This window comes from Stegastes partitus, unplaced genomic scaffold (assembly GCF_000690725.1).
Source record: "Stegastes partitus isolate 25-593 unplaced genomic scaffold, Stegastes_partitus-1.0.2 Scaffold272, whole genome shotgun sequence".
In the NCBI taxonomy this organism is placed as follows: Eukaryota; Metazoa; Chordata; class Actinopteri; family Pomacentridae; genus Stegastes; species Stegastes partitus.
The window spans coordinates 353,459-369,668 of record NW_007578003.1 but is presented as its reverse complement, the minus strand read 5'-3'; the positions used below and the strand labels follow the sequence as shown (position 1 = coordinate 369,668).

At 41.5% G+C, this 16,210-nt stretch overlaps 1 protein-coding gene across 3 annotated transcripts in view; it reads right to left on the bottom strand.

Annotated features, from left to right (window-relative positions):
- Window positions 1–8,254: 8,254 nt before the first annotated feature.
- mxi1 (max interactor 1, dimerization protein) overlaps window positions 8,255–16,210 on the bottom strand; it is a 35,822-nt gene continuing 27,866 nt past the window's right edge. For all 3 annotated transcript variants that reach the window (XM_008282448.1, XM_008282446.1, XM_008282447.1), the window contains 3 exons: window positions 16,040–16,154; window positions 13,245–13,443; window positions 8,255–12,454 (listed from right to left, as the gene is read on the bottom strand). In XM_008282448.1, coding sequence (XP_008280670.1) covers window positions 12,291–12,454; window positions 13,245–13,443; window positions 16,040–16,154 — 478 coding nt within the window. In that variant the 3' untranslated portion in view covers window positions 8,255–12,290. The remainder of the gene's footprint in view (window positions 12,455–13,244; window positions 13,444–16,039; window positions 16,155–16,210) is intronic.

Genomic DNA, 16,210 nt, shown 5'->3' with positions numbered 1-16,210 from the left:
TTTGTGGGGAATTGCTTTCCTCCTCTGATAAGGCCGCTGTGATGTCAGAAGCCTGGTCGCCGCGGGGACGGTGACTCATGCTCATCACTGGAGGAACCCCACACCCAGCCCCACCACATCCCGGCACCACTCAGCCCCACTGGCCTGCTTAATTTTACCTCCTTATAATCCCCCCGTGGACTCCCACTGTTGCGCTGTCAGTGCGGTAATTGGTTGCATGGGTTTGCTTCTCTGCAAGGGAGGAGGAAGGGATCGGGGGGAACAACAACTACAATATGGAGATGAAGTCCTGAGTATGAGTCATGAAGGGAGTGTAAGTGGAACAGAGCTCCTCCTCCTCCGACGATCCACTCTCGCTCGTATCCACAGGACTCGGAGGTCTTGTGATGTTGAAGGAGAAAGATGTGACCTTGCCTCAAGTGCGACCCGGGGGGAAATAATAAAAGCATGCACTCTAAAAATAACACTTCTATTTTTACTTGTAAATGAATGGTGCGGACATAAGACGGGTCAGCGTTCACATATATTAGATGGGAAAGAAATGAGCAGCATTTATGTCTCTTGGAATATTTGCATCATGTTTACAGACTCACAGAAAAGTGGCTCTCTGATCTACCGGCGGCAGCAGCAGCTCATTGATTTCACCTGGTGACTCAGGTATAATCAGTCCCTGACTGATGGCTGAATTCCACCTCAAAGTGCCACTAAAACACCCGTGTATGTCAGATGACGAAGTCGGTGAAATCGGAGGCACCATTTGGATTTAAGGGCAGCACAAAGTGACTGAGTCGTGATGGTTTTTTTCCGTCATTGCTGCGAGTTTAGTCTGAAAAGTTTTTTAGAAATCATACTCTAAAACCACGCACAAACACATTTATCTATAGTTCTGCAGCGCTCGGTTTAAAGAAAAGGCAGTAGCCATTATTGATGGCATTTCTAACATGGCAAAAATCACAAATTCATGATTTGGAGTGGTCTGTAGCTGTAAGCAGCTTCTTTATCACAGTACCGGTGTGTGGATTGCTGTTCTAGAAAGATGATCTGTTTTTTAGCTGCTCTTATTTATTTATCTATTTTTCTGGGTACATCTCATTTAGTTAATTGTAAGTTTATAATTAGCAGTGGGCTCTCTGAGACAGGTACCACTTAGTTTATGAGGAAACAAGCATCCGTGTGACAGCGGTGATCATTATCTTCTTGGAAAGCTTTGTGTGGGTTCTCTTCCTCTAATGAAAGATGAAATTCAGATTGGGCTCGCTGGGATTCCTCTCATGTTCAGAGCAGTAGGTAAATTGCATAACACAAAAGGCTTCATTTTGTTATTAAGTCAGAACTGGCTCATTTTTTGTGCAAATTTTCCTCCCACTAGTAGAAACACATGACTTCTAGTGATCAGCCTGTTTGTGGATGGAACGCCTCATTTGTTATTGAGCCGATTCCTTCAATTGTCCTCTAATGTATATTTTTTCATTGCAACTTTAAATGGAAAAACTCAAACTTACAGACTTGTTTGTCATAAAAAAAAAAGAGTCTTTGAAGCCCTGATGTTTTGTCAGACTCTCACTAACAAAGGCTCTGATGTGGGTGTCAGTTTTCTCAGGATGCTCAGTCAGGAGATTTGCAGGGCTTTTGTGCAGCCTAGTGGTGCAATAAAACATAGCTAAAGACAAATCCTCATGTTGCTTAGGTAGATGAGTCAGTCCAGCTCTTCAGATGTCCTAGTTTTATTCAGTCCCTGCCTACCTTTATGACAGTTAACCTTATTATTATATATTTTTTGATTATTAAACACAGTGAAGCACCACTGATCAAAAGCCTGAAAACCTAAATTCACAACATCGACTGTTGCATATAAGCATATTACATTAGTGGTGTGACCTTAAACACCTCATGAGCACAAGACTAAAGTCCCAGACTAAAGCAAGCGCTGCTGAAAAGGATGGTTACAAAACCAACACACCAAGACAAAGCAAACACGAGGAGCAGGATGAGGCAGAATTCAGACAAAAGGCAACAAGCAAAAGACAAATAAGAAGCTGGTCAGGAACAACAGAACACCTGACAATAGGGTTTGAAGGCATAAAGACAATCAGGAGCGGTGGACGAGGGGAGAGGGAACACTACAGGATGGATTCATGAGGTCGATTCATATGAACAGAGCTCTGAAGACTCATGAGAGTTATATCAGCAGCCAGACGGAATAAAATGGTCACAATAAAATTAATGAAAAAATTCTGAATATAACTGCAAGCATAAAATGTCTATTTCAATTTCATGCATTTTATGAAGACTTTTAGGTTTTGCTTTTTGGTGCACCGTGCACAGGAGCAGAGTTGTACCGCCTTTAGTAGCAACAACTAAAAAACAAAAACATTAAAGCTGCAAGCAGCGTTGGTCGGGTCCTCGGTCTGCGTTGGACCCTCATGCCCGTCTGACCTCCATTTTGACACAATTTAAACCTGCTTTAAGTTGAAGGAGCCATTTTTCTGTCTCTGCTCAGCCTCAGACTGTCAGTGAGTCACATGACCAGCTGCACTGAGCAGCCAATCAGCATTAAAGCTGCAGGTGATGATGTCATCGTTCTTCATGACTCTAGGTGAGAGAGCTGAGAGTTTTACTCACTTTCTCTCTCCCATACAGCCACAATTTTCACCAAATATGTGTAAAAACAACATATCTTTGTGGGAAATCTTGTTGGGAAACCCTCAGTGTTATTTTTAAAGCTGTAGGACCTTTAGTTTATTCTGTAGATGACCAATTGTCACAGCATGTCTGCACATGCCGCATAGACACCCATACAAAGCTTGAGCCGAGGCTGCAACAGCTCATCAACTTTAACAGCTCGCCATTCGAAAACCGGTTGAGAAACGCCAAATCCCTTCAGAACTTTTGTACATCAAGGCCTTCTCTGTCTCCTGTGCGATTTTCAAGTTGGTACGATTTACGTTTTCGGCCAGGTTATTTTTTTCCCAAAGGAGTTTTTCCGGGTTTTTTTTCTTTTGAAGGGCAATTTGGGGCTTTCTTTTTTGGGTTAGTTCGGGGTTTTGGGCCGGGGTTTTTTGGTTTTCTTTGGGCCGACGTTTTTGTTTTTGTTTTGTTTTTTTTCGGCCTTTCTTCTTGGGGGTTTGGGCGTTTTTGTTTTTTTTTTTTTTACTTGGTTGGGGTTGGGGGGTTTTTTTTGTTTTTTTTTTTTTTCATTTTATCAAATTTTTCGTCGATTCGGATGTGTGTGTCAATTTTGGTGAGTTTTTGAGCGTGTTTAGGGGGTCAAATTAAGCTGCTTGCTGCAGCAAGTAGGGGTCCTCGGACCCTAATTACTGATGACTGGAAATAAGACTCTTTGCAATATTCCTTCAGTGAAGCCACTTTGGAGGCTTTACAAGCAGGACAACCTTTTTTACCCCCAAGTCCTGCCACTCTGAGTGGAGTTAACATAATCTCAGTGGGGGTTCAGATTCAGACTTTGCCTAGGCTACTCCAAAACGTCATTTCAGTTCTTTCATAACCCTTCAGATGTGAACTTTTATTGCTGCAGTTGTGCTTGAGCTTCAACTCAGACATTGAAAAACTGTCCAAGAGCAGAAATCGTTCCTCAATTAAAGCAAACATCCCCACAAGATAATACTGCCACCTCCATGCTTGACTGTCGGTATTATGCTCTTTTTATGTAATTCTGTGTTTTGTTTACTCCACATTTAACAGGAGCCCCGTCTTCCCAACAGTTCAATTTTTTATCTCATCAAGCTACAGAGCTTTCTACCAAAACATTTGGGGGTCATCAAGGTGTATTGAGCCTTAATGACCTTCTGGGTTAGCAGTGATGTTCAGCTCATCACTCCCCCTGTCTCCCTGCCTCATGTCTTTTGGACAGTGAACTCCTTATCACTTATTGAGGTGAGAAGAGAGCAGCAATTCGTTTCATGTTTTCTGTGGGTGTTTTCTAACCCTCTTGGATGATTTTTGGAAGGTGAACAACTTTTGATATTATCTCTCACTGAGTCCCACACCCCTGGAAATAGATTTATAACTACTCCTAGACTGCTGGATTTCAAGCTTTTACTCATCTCCTCTGGCATTTCTTTTGATTTTGCCACAGTGTGCTGCTGGTGAAACCTTTTCGCCAACCTCAAGTGTCTATTTAAGGGATGAGTTGATTGAACAAGGCTGGTTGTAATCAGGCGTGGGTTGGTCTGGTACAGCTGCAACCACTTATCAATGCAATTTGGTTTGATTTACTCACCAAGGGGGTGAACATTTCTTCACACAGTTGGTACGAGATAACCGCTTTGATACAATAAAGTACACACAAGAATCATTTAAACTTGTGTTTTGTGTTTATCAAGGTTGTCTTTGTTGTATATTAGATTTTATCTGAAGCACTGAACTAGTTTAGAGCGAGATACACTTAAATAAAGAGGAAACCAGTAGGGGGTTAAATACTTTTTCACAGCACTGTGAATAAAGCCGAGGTCACAATGGCTAAAGTAATTACAGCACCTTTTTATTAATATCTGATCTTAATGATGAATGGAAATGGACACAGCACTCGGCCAGAGTCGTCATCAGCGTGCTAAAGCAGCAAACACTTTCTCGTCTGGACATTAGGTTACTGTGGTGCAAGAAGCAGAAAATCTTAATGAGGGAGGAATGCGTCACCACACACAGTTCATTGCCGGTCAGCAACCAAGTTGGTCACAGTGTTTTGGCTCAACGCGATGTTCAGATGGGGCTCTTATGGCGACAAATCACATGTAGGCCGCTACATTTTAAATGAACCCAAATCAGGACTTAAAATGCCAGATTTGCTCATCTATAATTCAAAAACCAGAATTATACAGAAACAAAATACTCCCAGCAAAGCCAAAAGATAATAAATCCTCAGTGAAGTCTCATTTAAGTGCATAAAAAAAACCTCCACGGTCATGCATCATTCCAGATTTTTTTTTTTCAAGGTTGACTGTGTGGAAATTTTAGGGCAAACCGACTAAGCTCGGATGATTTTCAGTGAAATACAACTTAATGCAGCTCCGCTATGATGAACCAGCAGACGTGATTCATGTATTTCTGTCAGTGGTGATACGAGGCTGCAGAAAGTCGGCGTGCTGCTGATTTACAGGCCTCTTGTGCCATCTAGAGGTTGGTACTGTGCTGCATTACAAAGACTCGGTTGAGAAATGATGTCACCCTGGAGAGGTCGTGATTTAGGAAACTGCAGCAGCTGAATTGTTCAGTAGCAAACGCTGGTCGTGGTGTTTCTATGCATTTAAGCAGAACTACATTAAGTATTGCTGCTTTTTCTATAATAAGATGTAGAAGATAAGTGTTAAGTCCTCTGAACATGGTGACGGCAGTCTGGTTGGGCGCCACTTTTCGTTTCAATAACTGTAGGCTGTGAAAACTCATGTGTAATGTTACAGGTTAGTTCAGAGTTTTCTGTACAGACGATGCATTTACATGTGTACTGTAAACTAACTAATAACCTGCAACTATAAGTAGCTATTCATTTCCATTTAAATTGCATTTATGAAATGAGAGATAGCTTGTACAATTACATGTGTTTGTACAACAAAAATGTTGAATAGATAAATTCACATCAGTGTATGATACCAATAAGATTTAGTAATCTGTATTCATTTTTTAAATCAATCTGTCTATTTTGTGCATTACAGATCATTTTAATGTTTTTACACATGTAAATATCCATCCATCCATCCATTATCTATACACCGCTTAATCCTCACTAGGGTCACGGGGGGCTGGAGTCTATCCCAGCTGACTTAGGGTGAAGGCAGGGGACACCCTGGACAGGTCACCAGTCTATCACAGGGCTACACTTAGAGACAGACAACCAAGCACACTCACATTCACACCTGCGGACAATTTAGAATCACTAATTAACCTCAACATGTTTTAGGACTGTGTGGGAGGAAGCCGGAGAACCCGGAGAGAACCCACGCTGCACGGGGAGAACATGCAAACTCCACGCAGAAAGATTCCGGTGCCCCCACTGGGACGCGAACCGGCAACCTTCTTGCTGCGAGGCAACAATGCTACCAACTGCGCCACCCTGCACATGTAAATATCCTTCATTGAAAATTAAAAAATATACATGCTTACAATTAGAAATTCATTTTGATTTGGAACATTACTGCATTTTATGAGATTGTTGTTTTTTGGTGCCCACAACTGCAGCAATAATATAATTTTTTCCACTTTATTTCATTATGGTTTTACATTGTATATGATGGTATATGATACCCTTTGTCAATGTGCCACTGATGCTCATTCACACTCACACACAGTGCAATAGTACATGCTGTTCCTTCATTTTTTTTTTTTTTTTTTTTTTATAAAAGCAAAGGTTCAGAAAGCAGACTAAGAAGTCATCTAAGGACAGGCTGACAAGCAGAAAATACTGTCGGTTTCCATCCTCTAAGTGGCAGCATTTCACTGAATATGCTGCTGATAAAGGTCCCACTGTTACCGCACTGACAATAAAATGGCTTTTTCATCACGTTCCAAATTAGTTCAGCAGCTTTGGGGAGGACAGAAAGGACATTCTGTCCTTCAAAAACAGGACGTGAACACAAGTCTTGTGCCTGACCTTTGTCTTCGTCCCACAATCAAGGCCAGCAGAGATCGTGGCTTTGCGATAGCAGCTCCAGAGCTTTACAACAGCCTTCCTCTTCCAGTCAAATGTTCCTCCTCCGCTGACAGCTTTAAGAGAATTCTCCTGATGTGTGTGTGGTTTCAGTGGCGTTTGGTTGCTTTCATTAGTCGCGTTTTGTTTTAGAATTGAATCTGTTCTCCTGTTTGTCTTGTTTTTCTTACTATGTATGTATTGTACACATTTTTAACCTGTTTTCTGTTTCACGTTGTTTTAAAAGGTGCTATATTGTATATGTAGTGAATACTAGTATGAAAAACACGTGGCTGTGTGAGAATTATAACATATACTGGCTCTCTTTGTACTGTTGAGATTTACTGTGAAACAAGATCATCTGATTGGCTGGTTGTGGATTTCAGCATTCAGTTACTAAAAAATGAAAGACAGCCTGCAATTAAATAAACCTAATTTACTATTAATAATAAGACATCCCCCTGTCCTATGTATTTCTTTTACAGACACTGACGCTGTGTCCATTTTAGCACCTCCAATTAGTTTTTGGGCTTCAGAAATGATTAAAACACAGACAGATGTGGAGTTCAAATCAAACCCACATTATCTGTAGTCACAGTGAGTTCTTCCTGACACGGAAGCAGCGACGCTGTTATCATCACGTTGCTCACCGCAGCGTAACATTTTGTACGTTCTGTACATCTTGTAAAGTCGAACCCCTCAATCATTTTGTACAAGCTGCGATCTCTTAAGAATAATATATGTAGCAGATGCTGATGTGGTTTGTTAAAGTGGAAAAAAAAAAAATCTGTCTTTTTCCTCACATGAGCCTGATGATCACACACAAATCATGTGGTCTTAAACAGATTTGCAGCATGCCTGGACATGGTGTGAAATGTAGTGCAAATAATCCTGAAGAATAACACAGCAGCTGTCAAAACTTCCAGAATGATGTTTTTCCTAATTAGTGACATGTCTGTGAAGATTCTCAGTCATCCAGGTCATAGTTATTCTCATAGACCAGGGGTCTCGAACTCCGGTCCTCGAGGGCCGCAATCCTGCAAGTTTTAGATGTTTCCTTCTTCCAACACACCTGATTGAAATGATCAGGATCGTTATCCGGCTTCTGCAGAGCTTGATGATGAGCTGATCATTTGAATCAGGTGTGTTGGAAGAGAGAAACATCTAAAACATGCAGGATTGCGGCCCTCGAGGACCGGAGTTCGACACCCCTGGTCTATAAGCTGTGAACACTTCAAGGACAGTTATTTTTGCTTCTCGTGTTGCTTAATTTGATTCATATCTTATGGGCCTACAAAAATAGAATTACTGAAAGTTAGCGGGAGTTTTCCCCCCACTGTGCTGTTATAATCATCTCCTGACCCGTCACGTCTATCTTGTGACCCATCAAAGGGGTCAAGATGCTCAGATTGGGAACCACTGTTGCATCATGTTTCTGATTAAAAAAAGATTCATTTACATTTTTGGTCCGTGGGAATCATGTCAGCAGGTGACTATAGTGTAAAAGTGTAGCTTGAGTGGACTTTACAAGGTTTTGTAGACTCAACCTTTATCATCACAGTCAGTGCGAGCCACATTCAAGACGGAGACGATATCAACAGCCGCGTTCAGTCCTTCAGGTTTGAAAATCTTGGTGTTTTTATTGTAAGTATTGCATCTTCAACTTACACGGCTAGAATCATCATCAGAGTGCATGTTTTACAAAGGATGGCCACAGGTTCAGAACAACAGGAGGGCTCCCTTACTGCACGTGGGACTGCTCGTTTTGGTTGGGCTTAACTTCACTTCATGGACCCGTTTGTTCAAATCGTCCTCCTGAGAGACTGACGCCACAATGGAGCGCGGTTTACAAAAAAAAAAAAAAAAAAGACACTGGAACTCCCACTTCACCAGGCTGGTCCACTTCTGGCCGAGCTGCAAAAAAAAAAAAAAAACCCGGAAGTCGACCTTTACCACAGTCTAAACCTTTAACACGGAGGTAAAAATATAGCTTTGTGAACACCAGCTTATGAGGATATGCTAATGAATTCGCAGCAGAGCCAGAAATGGTTCGTAAGACCTCTAAATCAACTGATCCAGGACCAGTCCGCAGCAAAAACATACTACTTTCAGTGCTTCTGTTTTCAGCATCACAGCATCGTCTCTTTATCTTACACTGGATGGACGTGTCTTTTTTTAAATTTCTTTTTTTTTTTTTTTACGACAAACATCCTCCATAAGCTTGATATTTACTGAATAGCAGGTGGCAAACATGCCCACTGAGATCTGTGCAGACTAGTCCTGGATCAGGTGTCTTTTTAAAGCTCCGCCTTAGTGAGAACATGGACAAAACACACACACTGTACACTCACAAGAGAGAGAGGACAGACCTCAGTAAAATCAGCTCTCATAGTTGGTTTTAACCCATCCTGGGATACAAAACGCTGTACTGTTAGCAGATTAAAACACTACGAGGGTCTGATCCAGGCCTGAGCAGGGAGTGAAAGTCGTTAAAACAACGGGAACCTTCTCCTTTTCCTGTCAGCAGTGCAGGTTCATAAAACCAACATATGAAGAAGAAAACAGAAACAAAGAAAGATAAGATGAAGGTTAATAACTTAAACGGGGGGCAGAATAAATGTAAACTGTCCCTCAGTAAGAGAGAGAGAGAGAGAGATAAAGAGAGAGGACACTGAGGTGTTCTGAGGTGGTTTTGGCGTTTTTCCTTTTTTTTTTTTTTTTTATTTTATTTTTAAATAATTAAGCACCAACAGTGGTGACTTTCTGAATCAGTGCCAAGTCCAACAACCTCAACAGAGCTCGGCCAAAGAGCTCACATGTCAAACTCTACACCTTAATGATGTCCTTCAGAGAAAACCAAAGGATTTGTTCTTCTGTTTTTATGTTGTTTCTTAAATCCTCAGTCGGAGGCCTTGTAAATGTAAGACACATTTTGTCAACTAAAACACGAGTCTAATAGAGACTACAATCCTCCTAATAGAGGAAAGTGGAGTTTTAGACCCCTTTTTATTGTGTAGTAGCCGGCTCAATATTTGCCAGTAAAGTCTTGGCTATCAGTGAGTCTTGTGCAGAATGAACTCCCCTCAGCGCAGAAACCAAAAACAAGACCTCGGAACAACAGACTGGGCGCGAAAGGTTTAGTTTTTTTTTTTTTTTTTTCAGCCCATCCGGTAGTTTCAGGTCTGTATTGAGCGTTGTCGGGGGGGGAGTCAGCTCCGGACAAGGCTGGTGACTCTAAACAGGCGAGGCTCAGCACTAGGAGCAGCTTAGGGGCCAATTACATTTCAAGTGTCCATTGAATAAAACATCAGAAAAAATGAAAACAACGAAAAAAAAAATGGCTACATATTCTTAACCCCGCCCAACCCACCCCAACAAAAAAAAACCCCATAAAATATACAATTCTTAAAATAAGGAATGAGGAATAAGCATCAAAATAGAAGAGTAAAATAAGACAGAAGAAAATAAGTTAACTTTTTTTTTTCTTTCCCCATTTGCTTGTGTTCTTTGAGGGATTGAGAAATAAATATTGACGATGGCTGTTGCTTTTTTTTTCTCTTCTTTCGCACACAAAATGATGGAAGATAGCTCAACATGACGGTGGGAAAGAATAAAAGAAATGAGAACTGTGGCTGAAGTGCAACGTCTTAATGCGAGCTGGAGTTGGGATGAAGAACATTTGACATCGTACAACCCGTTTTCTTCTCCGCACATCACCTGACCACCAGTGGAATGCCATATACAGCTTTTCTAAACCCTCCCATTCACAAGTGATATAAACAGGAGGATTAAAAAAAAAAAAAAAAGTCTAATAAATAAACACAGTGCCAAACAAAATTCGCATTCTCCAACAAAAGTCCTACTGGATCGCTTTTTATCCTGCAATGGGAAGCTGTTCTTTTGTTTCGTATTGAGTGTAACTTTTCTTTTTTTCTTTCTCGGGGGGGCAGGAACAGAATGGGTATCTTTTCAAAGTTTCAACCAGCACAGTAATGGCACGTTCACTGCCACTCTGAAGAGGATTTAAAAAAAAAAATGTCTCCAAAAAAATCGAATTTTTAAAATGCACAATAAAACACAGGTCAAAACAGCAACAGAGGCAATAGTTCTATCCATGAGCTCTACCTTTTTTTTTTTTTTTAAACTCATTTTTAAAGTTTCATTTATTAAGCTTTGTATGTACAAAAAAAAAAAAAATTGCTTTTTTTTTTTGGACGGTCACACACGAGTCTTTAGAGGGAGGTGGAATTTAAAAAAAAACAAAAAAAAACAAAAAAAAACGGGATGGACTTCAAACTGACGAGACAAAAACAACTACAAGAGTTATTGCTTGTTACTGCTGGAAAGAGGATGGACATCTATTCCAAAGTTTGTTGTTGTTTGTGGACTTTTTCCTTGTTGCTGTTGGGGTTGTTTTTTTTTTGTAATTTTTTTTTTCTCCTCTTGGTTTTGTGCCATTTCTATGGACAGCTCTAAAGTAGGCAAGTGCAGGATAGCTTGTAGTAGCTGCTTGTTGAGGGGAAAGAAACCGAAACAAAACACACACACACACACACACACACACACACACACGCACGCACACAAAGTTACAATTTCCACTCTTTGAAAATGCACTGAGCACCCACATTCGACAGGAATGTTTTTTTTTTGTTTTGTTTTTTTCCTCCATTTTTGTGGCTGTTTTCCTCCGTGCTTGGTTGGAAACAATCACGGCAGACACGCTTTGTTTGCTTTAAAAGCTTAGTGGCGGTGGATCTGATCTGCTTCCTCCCCCTCCCATTCCCGTTGTTGGTTGGTATGTTTCACAATAGCACCAATTCAAGTGTCCGAGCTTCTGTGGTGTCGAGCAGAGGTAATGAAAAAAAAAAAAACCAACAAGAAAAAAAAAAGAAAAAAAGACGAGGATTAAATTCAGGGCTGGAGGGACGTTTTTGTTTTCTTTTTTCTTTTTTTTCCAGGGCCGAGCTGTGTTGATTCGACAAAGTTGACCCACAGTGTTCGTGAAAGTCCAGATTAGATGTGCTCCCGGTTATCCAGGCCCAACACCACAACGTCAACAGATACACAGGATCAGCTCATCACACACTCGCAGGAGGGAGAACCAAACGCTGACTCTGAATTGTTTCAGTATTATAGGAATTTAAGTGCATTTTGAGTTAAATTAGGGGCCGTGTGTCTTTAAAAAACACTTTAAGGAAACACCAGAAGTAAAATTAACCGCTAATTTGTGTGTTATGGGTTTAAAAATCAAGATGATGTGTATTTTTTTTTTCTTTCATATCAACCAAGTCTCTGATCTCCCTTTAAAATAAGATTAAAACCCAATTCGCAGTCTCACGTCGCTGTGTCTGGGTCCCTGGTGCCAGTGTTGGTCGGGGTGGCTCAAAGTTCGGAGGCAAAGGAGAGCGCTGACCGGAGCTCCTCCAATGGTGGGTTCAGCAGTGTGGAGGGAAACTAAAAGCCTGGGAGCAGAGAGGGGGCGCTGCTGAGAAGCAACTGGGACGCCGTTAGCTTTGGGAGGCGGGGGGCGTGCCCGTCGTTGGATGACTGGGTGTATGTTTACGTAGGCATGGCTGGATGGATAAACAGATGGGAGGGCAGGCCGGTTTGGCAGGGAGGTGGCGGTCACGGTGGTGTGGGGGGGGGGCTTCTAGGAGGAGAAGGCAAGTTTGACACTGCAGGAGGAGTAGCCCTCATCGCTGGCCATGCTCTGCAGGCTGCTGTGGTCGTCCAGGTCGCTGGTGCTGGCCGTGCTCACACTGTCCAGCTCTCCATGGGAGAACTCCGTGCTTTCCACGTCCACCTCGATCTCTTCTGGAAAGATGAAGAAAAGGGAGAAGAAACGAGATATTAATTTTTTTTTTTCCCTCCTCACAGGAATTTCTTTCATCGTGATTACTAAGAAAACGATTCTGTCCACTGGACTGTATGTCTGGAGTGTTTTCCTTCTTCCTCTGCTGCAGTCATGTCTCCTGTAGGTAACACAGCGTTGTGATTCTGGATTTTTTATTTTTTATTATTTTTTTACGATACAATATCAAACAGATTAATTATACAACAATATGCTATATTACAAATGCAGCACACTTTGTCTTGTATTCAAATCATCTAATGCCGAATCACTGTTCACAGCACTGAAGTGCAGCAGACCTCATATGTAAACTAAAATTCATGAGATAGATGAGATTACAGTCACTTCCATTTCCCACGGCTAAATGTGACACCTGAAGACCAGCTGACATGATAAAACCTAATGATGCCTTTAATATATGTCTGTTAGATTAGATTAGATTCACTTTAATGTCACATCACTCTGAATTGTGTCTTGCAATACAAAGCAGCCACACATATTCACAGAAACATGATATCTTGTTGCTTCAAAATAATCCACATTTGTAAAAATCCCCAGTGAAAACATTTAAAATGCCATCCAGGAAATCTTTCTCGATCACTTTCAGCTACAACTCACTGGACACACAGTCCCAGAGGCGCTCTGACTGCTTCAACCTCGGAGTCATAAAATTAGCCCGAGAGCAGCTGGAGGCGTTAATGGCCGTGTAGTTGCTAAATTAAAATCCTGTTCAGAGTCTGCAGCCTAACTCACCTTGGTCAGAGTCAGAGCGGTCGGAGCAGAGGGTGGAGCCCACGCTGTCCATGCGTATCCTCTCTCCCTCCCCTGGGCTGCTCTGGGCTGCAACTCCACTGCCTCCCCTCAGCAGCTCCAGCTGACGCTGGAGGTGCCTCTGCTCGCGTTCCAGAGACTCCAGCTGGTACTGGCTCTTCCTGTCCACCTCTTCAAGTTTCTGGTCAGGGGAAAGACGAGACAGAGGAAAGGTTAACTGCGGTTACCTGGGACCAGGCTGAGACTGAAATCAGAGCTTCTGCAGGGTTCAACAAATTAACACTCTGAACCTCAAGCAGTTTCTGGGCGTTTTTTTTTTCTTCCCTTTGTCACATTTTTACTCACTGTGGATTCATTTTTCACTGCAATATAAAGTGATTCTATCTAAACGGCACAACCATGGCTACACATAGACAGAACTCAAACATGCATTCTGTGACACAGTTATAATGTCATAAATCATAAAAGGGAAGTTCAATCTCTTGACCTGAAATCAACATCATTTTTCCAGGTGCCCACAGGCGTTTTACTGTTTCGTTTTGTTGATGTTCTGTTTTCATACTTGTGTCTTATCTGCTTTGTGTAAACACAGCCTGCAGTTCAGCCAAAAAGTCCCGGAATTTCCATCACATGACTGTTAATCACTAATGTAAGTGAATTTCTAATTGACACATACAGAAGAAACTTATTTTGATGAAATATCACGATTTTAAGCTGAGATTTGGATCATTTCCAACAGAAAGGCAAAACACAGATACGTAGTCTGAGAACTGAGAAAGAAAGAGAAAGAATAATCTGATCATTCACAGTTTAACTGATAAAAAGCATAATTTTGCCTTTTTGAAATCCTGCCAGCAGCGTTGAGGTTCAGAGGGTTAAAGATTAGAACATAATTTAATGCCTATTACTTTATTTATATTTCTTATGATCAATAAGACCATTATTTATTCAGAACATGAATTTATTGACATTTATTTAAAAATGTTTTTGCCACTACTTGCATAAAAAAAATCATTTACCATGAGCTTGACCCAGATAAGTACAATAGAGAAGCATAGAAAAATGGAAGTAATTTAATTTACATTCACAATCTTCCCAGCTGAAGTGGTGAAAGCGTTTGTTTGAAACTGCATCCTGCAGCACAATCTACTGTCACAACATTCCCACTTTCAGTTTGGAGGTGTAGAACATCTTGTGACAGCTGCAATCACATAGCAGCAGGAGAGAAGAAAGATGCAAGACCTTTGTAAATGGAATTTAGGACATCTTCACACTTTCTAAGGCTTTTTTTTTTTTTTTTTATGTTGGGACTGAATTTATTGCTTTTTAAGAATACCCACTGTAGAATGTATAGAAAAATGCTGTAAGGGCAGAGGACAGCTAGAAAAAAATGAGACGAGACGGAGGCATAGGAGGGTGGTCTGGAGACTGAGAGCAAATGTGAAAAAACATGAGGGAGATAAGAGCAGGAGAATGGAAGCTGGAAGAGCAAGTTAAACATCAGAGCTGAGATACTGAAGGTAGATGTTAAATAAAGGAAATTCCTTTCTTATGAGAAACGACAAACACACTAAACGAACACTCCTCCAGTACCTGTCCTAGCATCCAACCAGTGAACATGTTGTGTCTCTTCGGATCTTGTCAGCCTTGATGGCCCTAAATGATTCCCCCACCTGCCTTGTTTACACCGTGTCGACTTCTTTACTTGTTTACGTCTCGTGCCACTACGATATAAGCAAAGGCCACGTCAGGGCCTGATACAGCCGTGCTGCGCTTTAACCTTGTAGCCTCGTGTCACGGACGCCGACATTGACGAGCGTGACTCCCAGCGACGGACGAAAACAATAGGCCATCAATAAGCGATGGAGAGACTCAAGTTGACAGCAGCAGAAGTGCAGAGTGGTGGTGGGGGGCAACGACAACAATATCGGCTTTATACTTCCCCTCTCTGCTCCGAGAAAGCACGCTACGCTGGGCTTTTCACATACAGACTGCTCAATCTCAGGCAGTCACATGCCTGTTTTTTAAAGTGGATGAGAAAGCGTGAAGGCTTAGAGCACGATACGAGCTTCAAACCTGGATTATCAGGCACGGAAATTATCACCAGTGACCAAGGGGTTTTTTTTCCCCCCACAAGCCAAGACTTTTACATTTTGTGGTAAAGGAAATATATATATAACATTCTGTATCTGACAGCCAACTGGACCAGAACCACGCTGAATTAGATCTATGTCTCGCTCAACAGCACAGCAGAAGCGTCTACAGCCAAATCCTTCCATTACAAAAGCAGCAATGTGCAGGTGTTTCCCTCAGTGGATTTCAATACGGTCATAAAAACAAAATGATTCTTAATGGCATTGTGATGAAAAAAAACAGTCAATCAAAACCACAATAAAAAAAAAAGAAAAAAAAGAAAATGCACATTGCACTCAAAAACCACATACATCTGCCTCCGTCTTAGGAATGATCCCAGCAGTAGGTAGTTGAATCTGGCAGCAAAGGTCAAAATGAATGAAATTCAAGCAGGGACACATTTTTCAGCCTAGTTGTGCATCATTTTTGCATTCGTATCAATGTGCTATTACCATTACTTGTCATTTATTATCCAATCTTCACTGTGTTTCGTTGCTGCAAACTGTTTCGTCATTGTGGTTTTTTTTTTTGGAGGTTAAATCTATTTCCAATATCATCTCTTGTCTTCTTCTTGTTGGCTTAGATTTTACACTTTGCTGCGCATCAAGACCAGTTTTGGCCAAGAGTCGGGGAGTTATATGTACCTTTATGTGTGCTTTGGCTTTGTTGAGCAGGCCCAGGGTGGTGTGGCGGTTACAGTCGGGTCCCAGTGGTATGAGGGCCTTCAACCGCTCCAGACACAGCCTCAGGTGAGCTCGTCTACAGAAAGGGAGGACACACACAGAGGAAAACAGGACAGTTATTATTTAAATAAA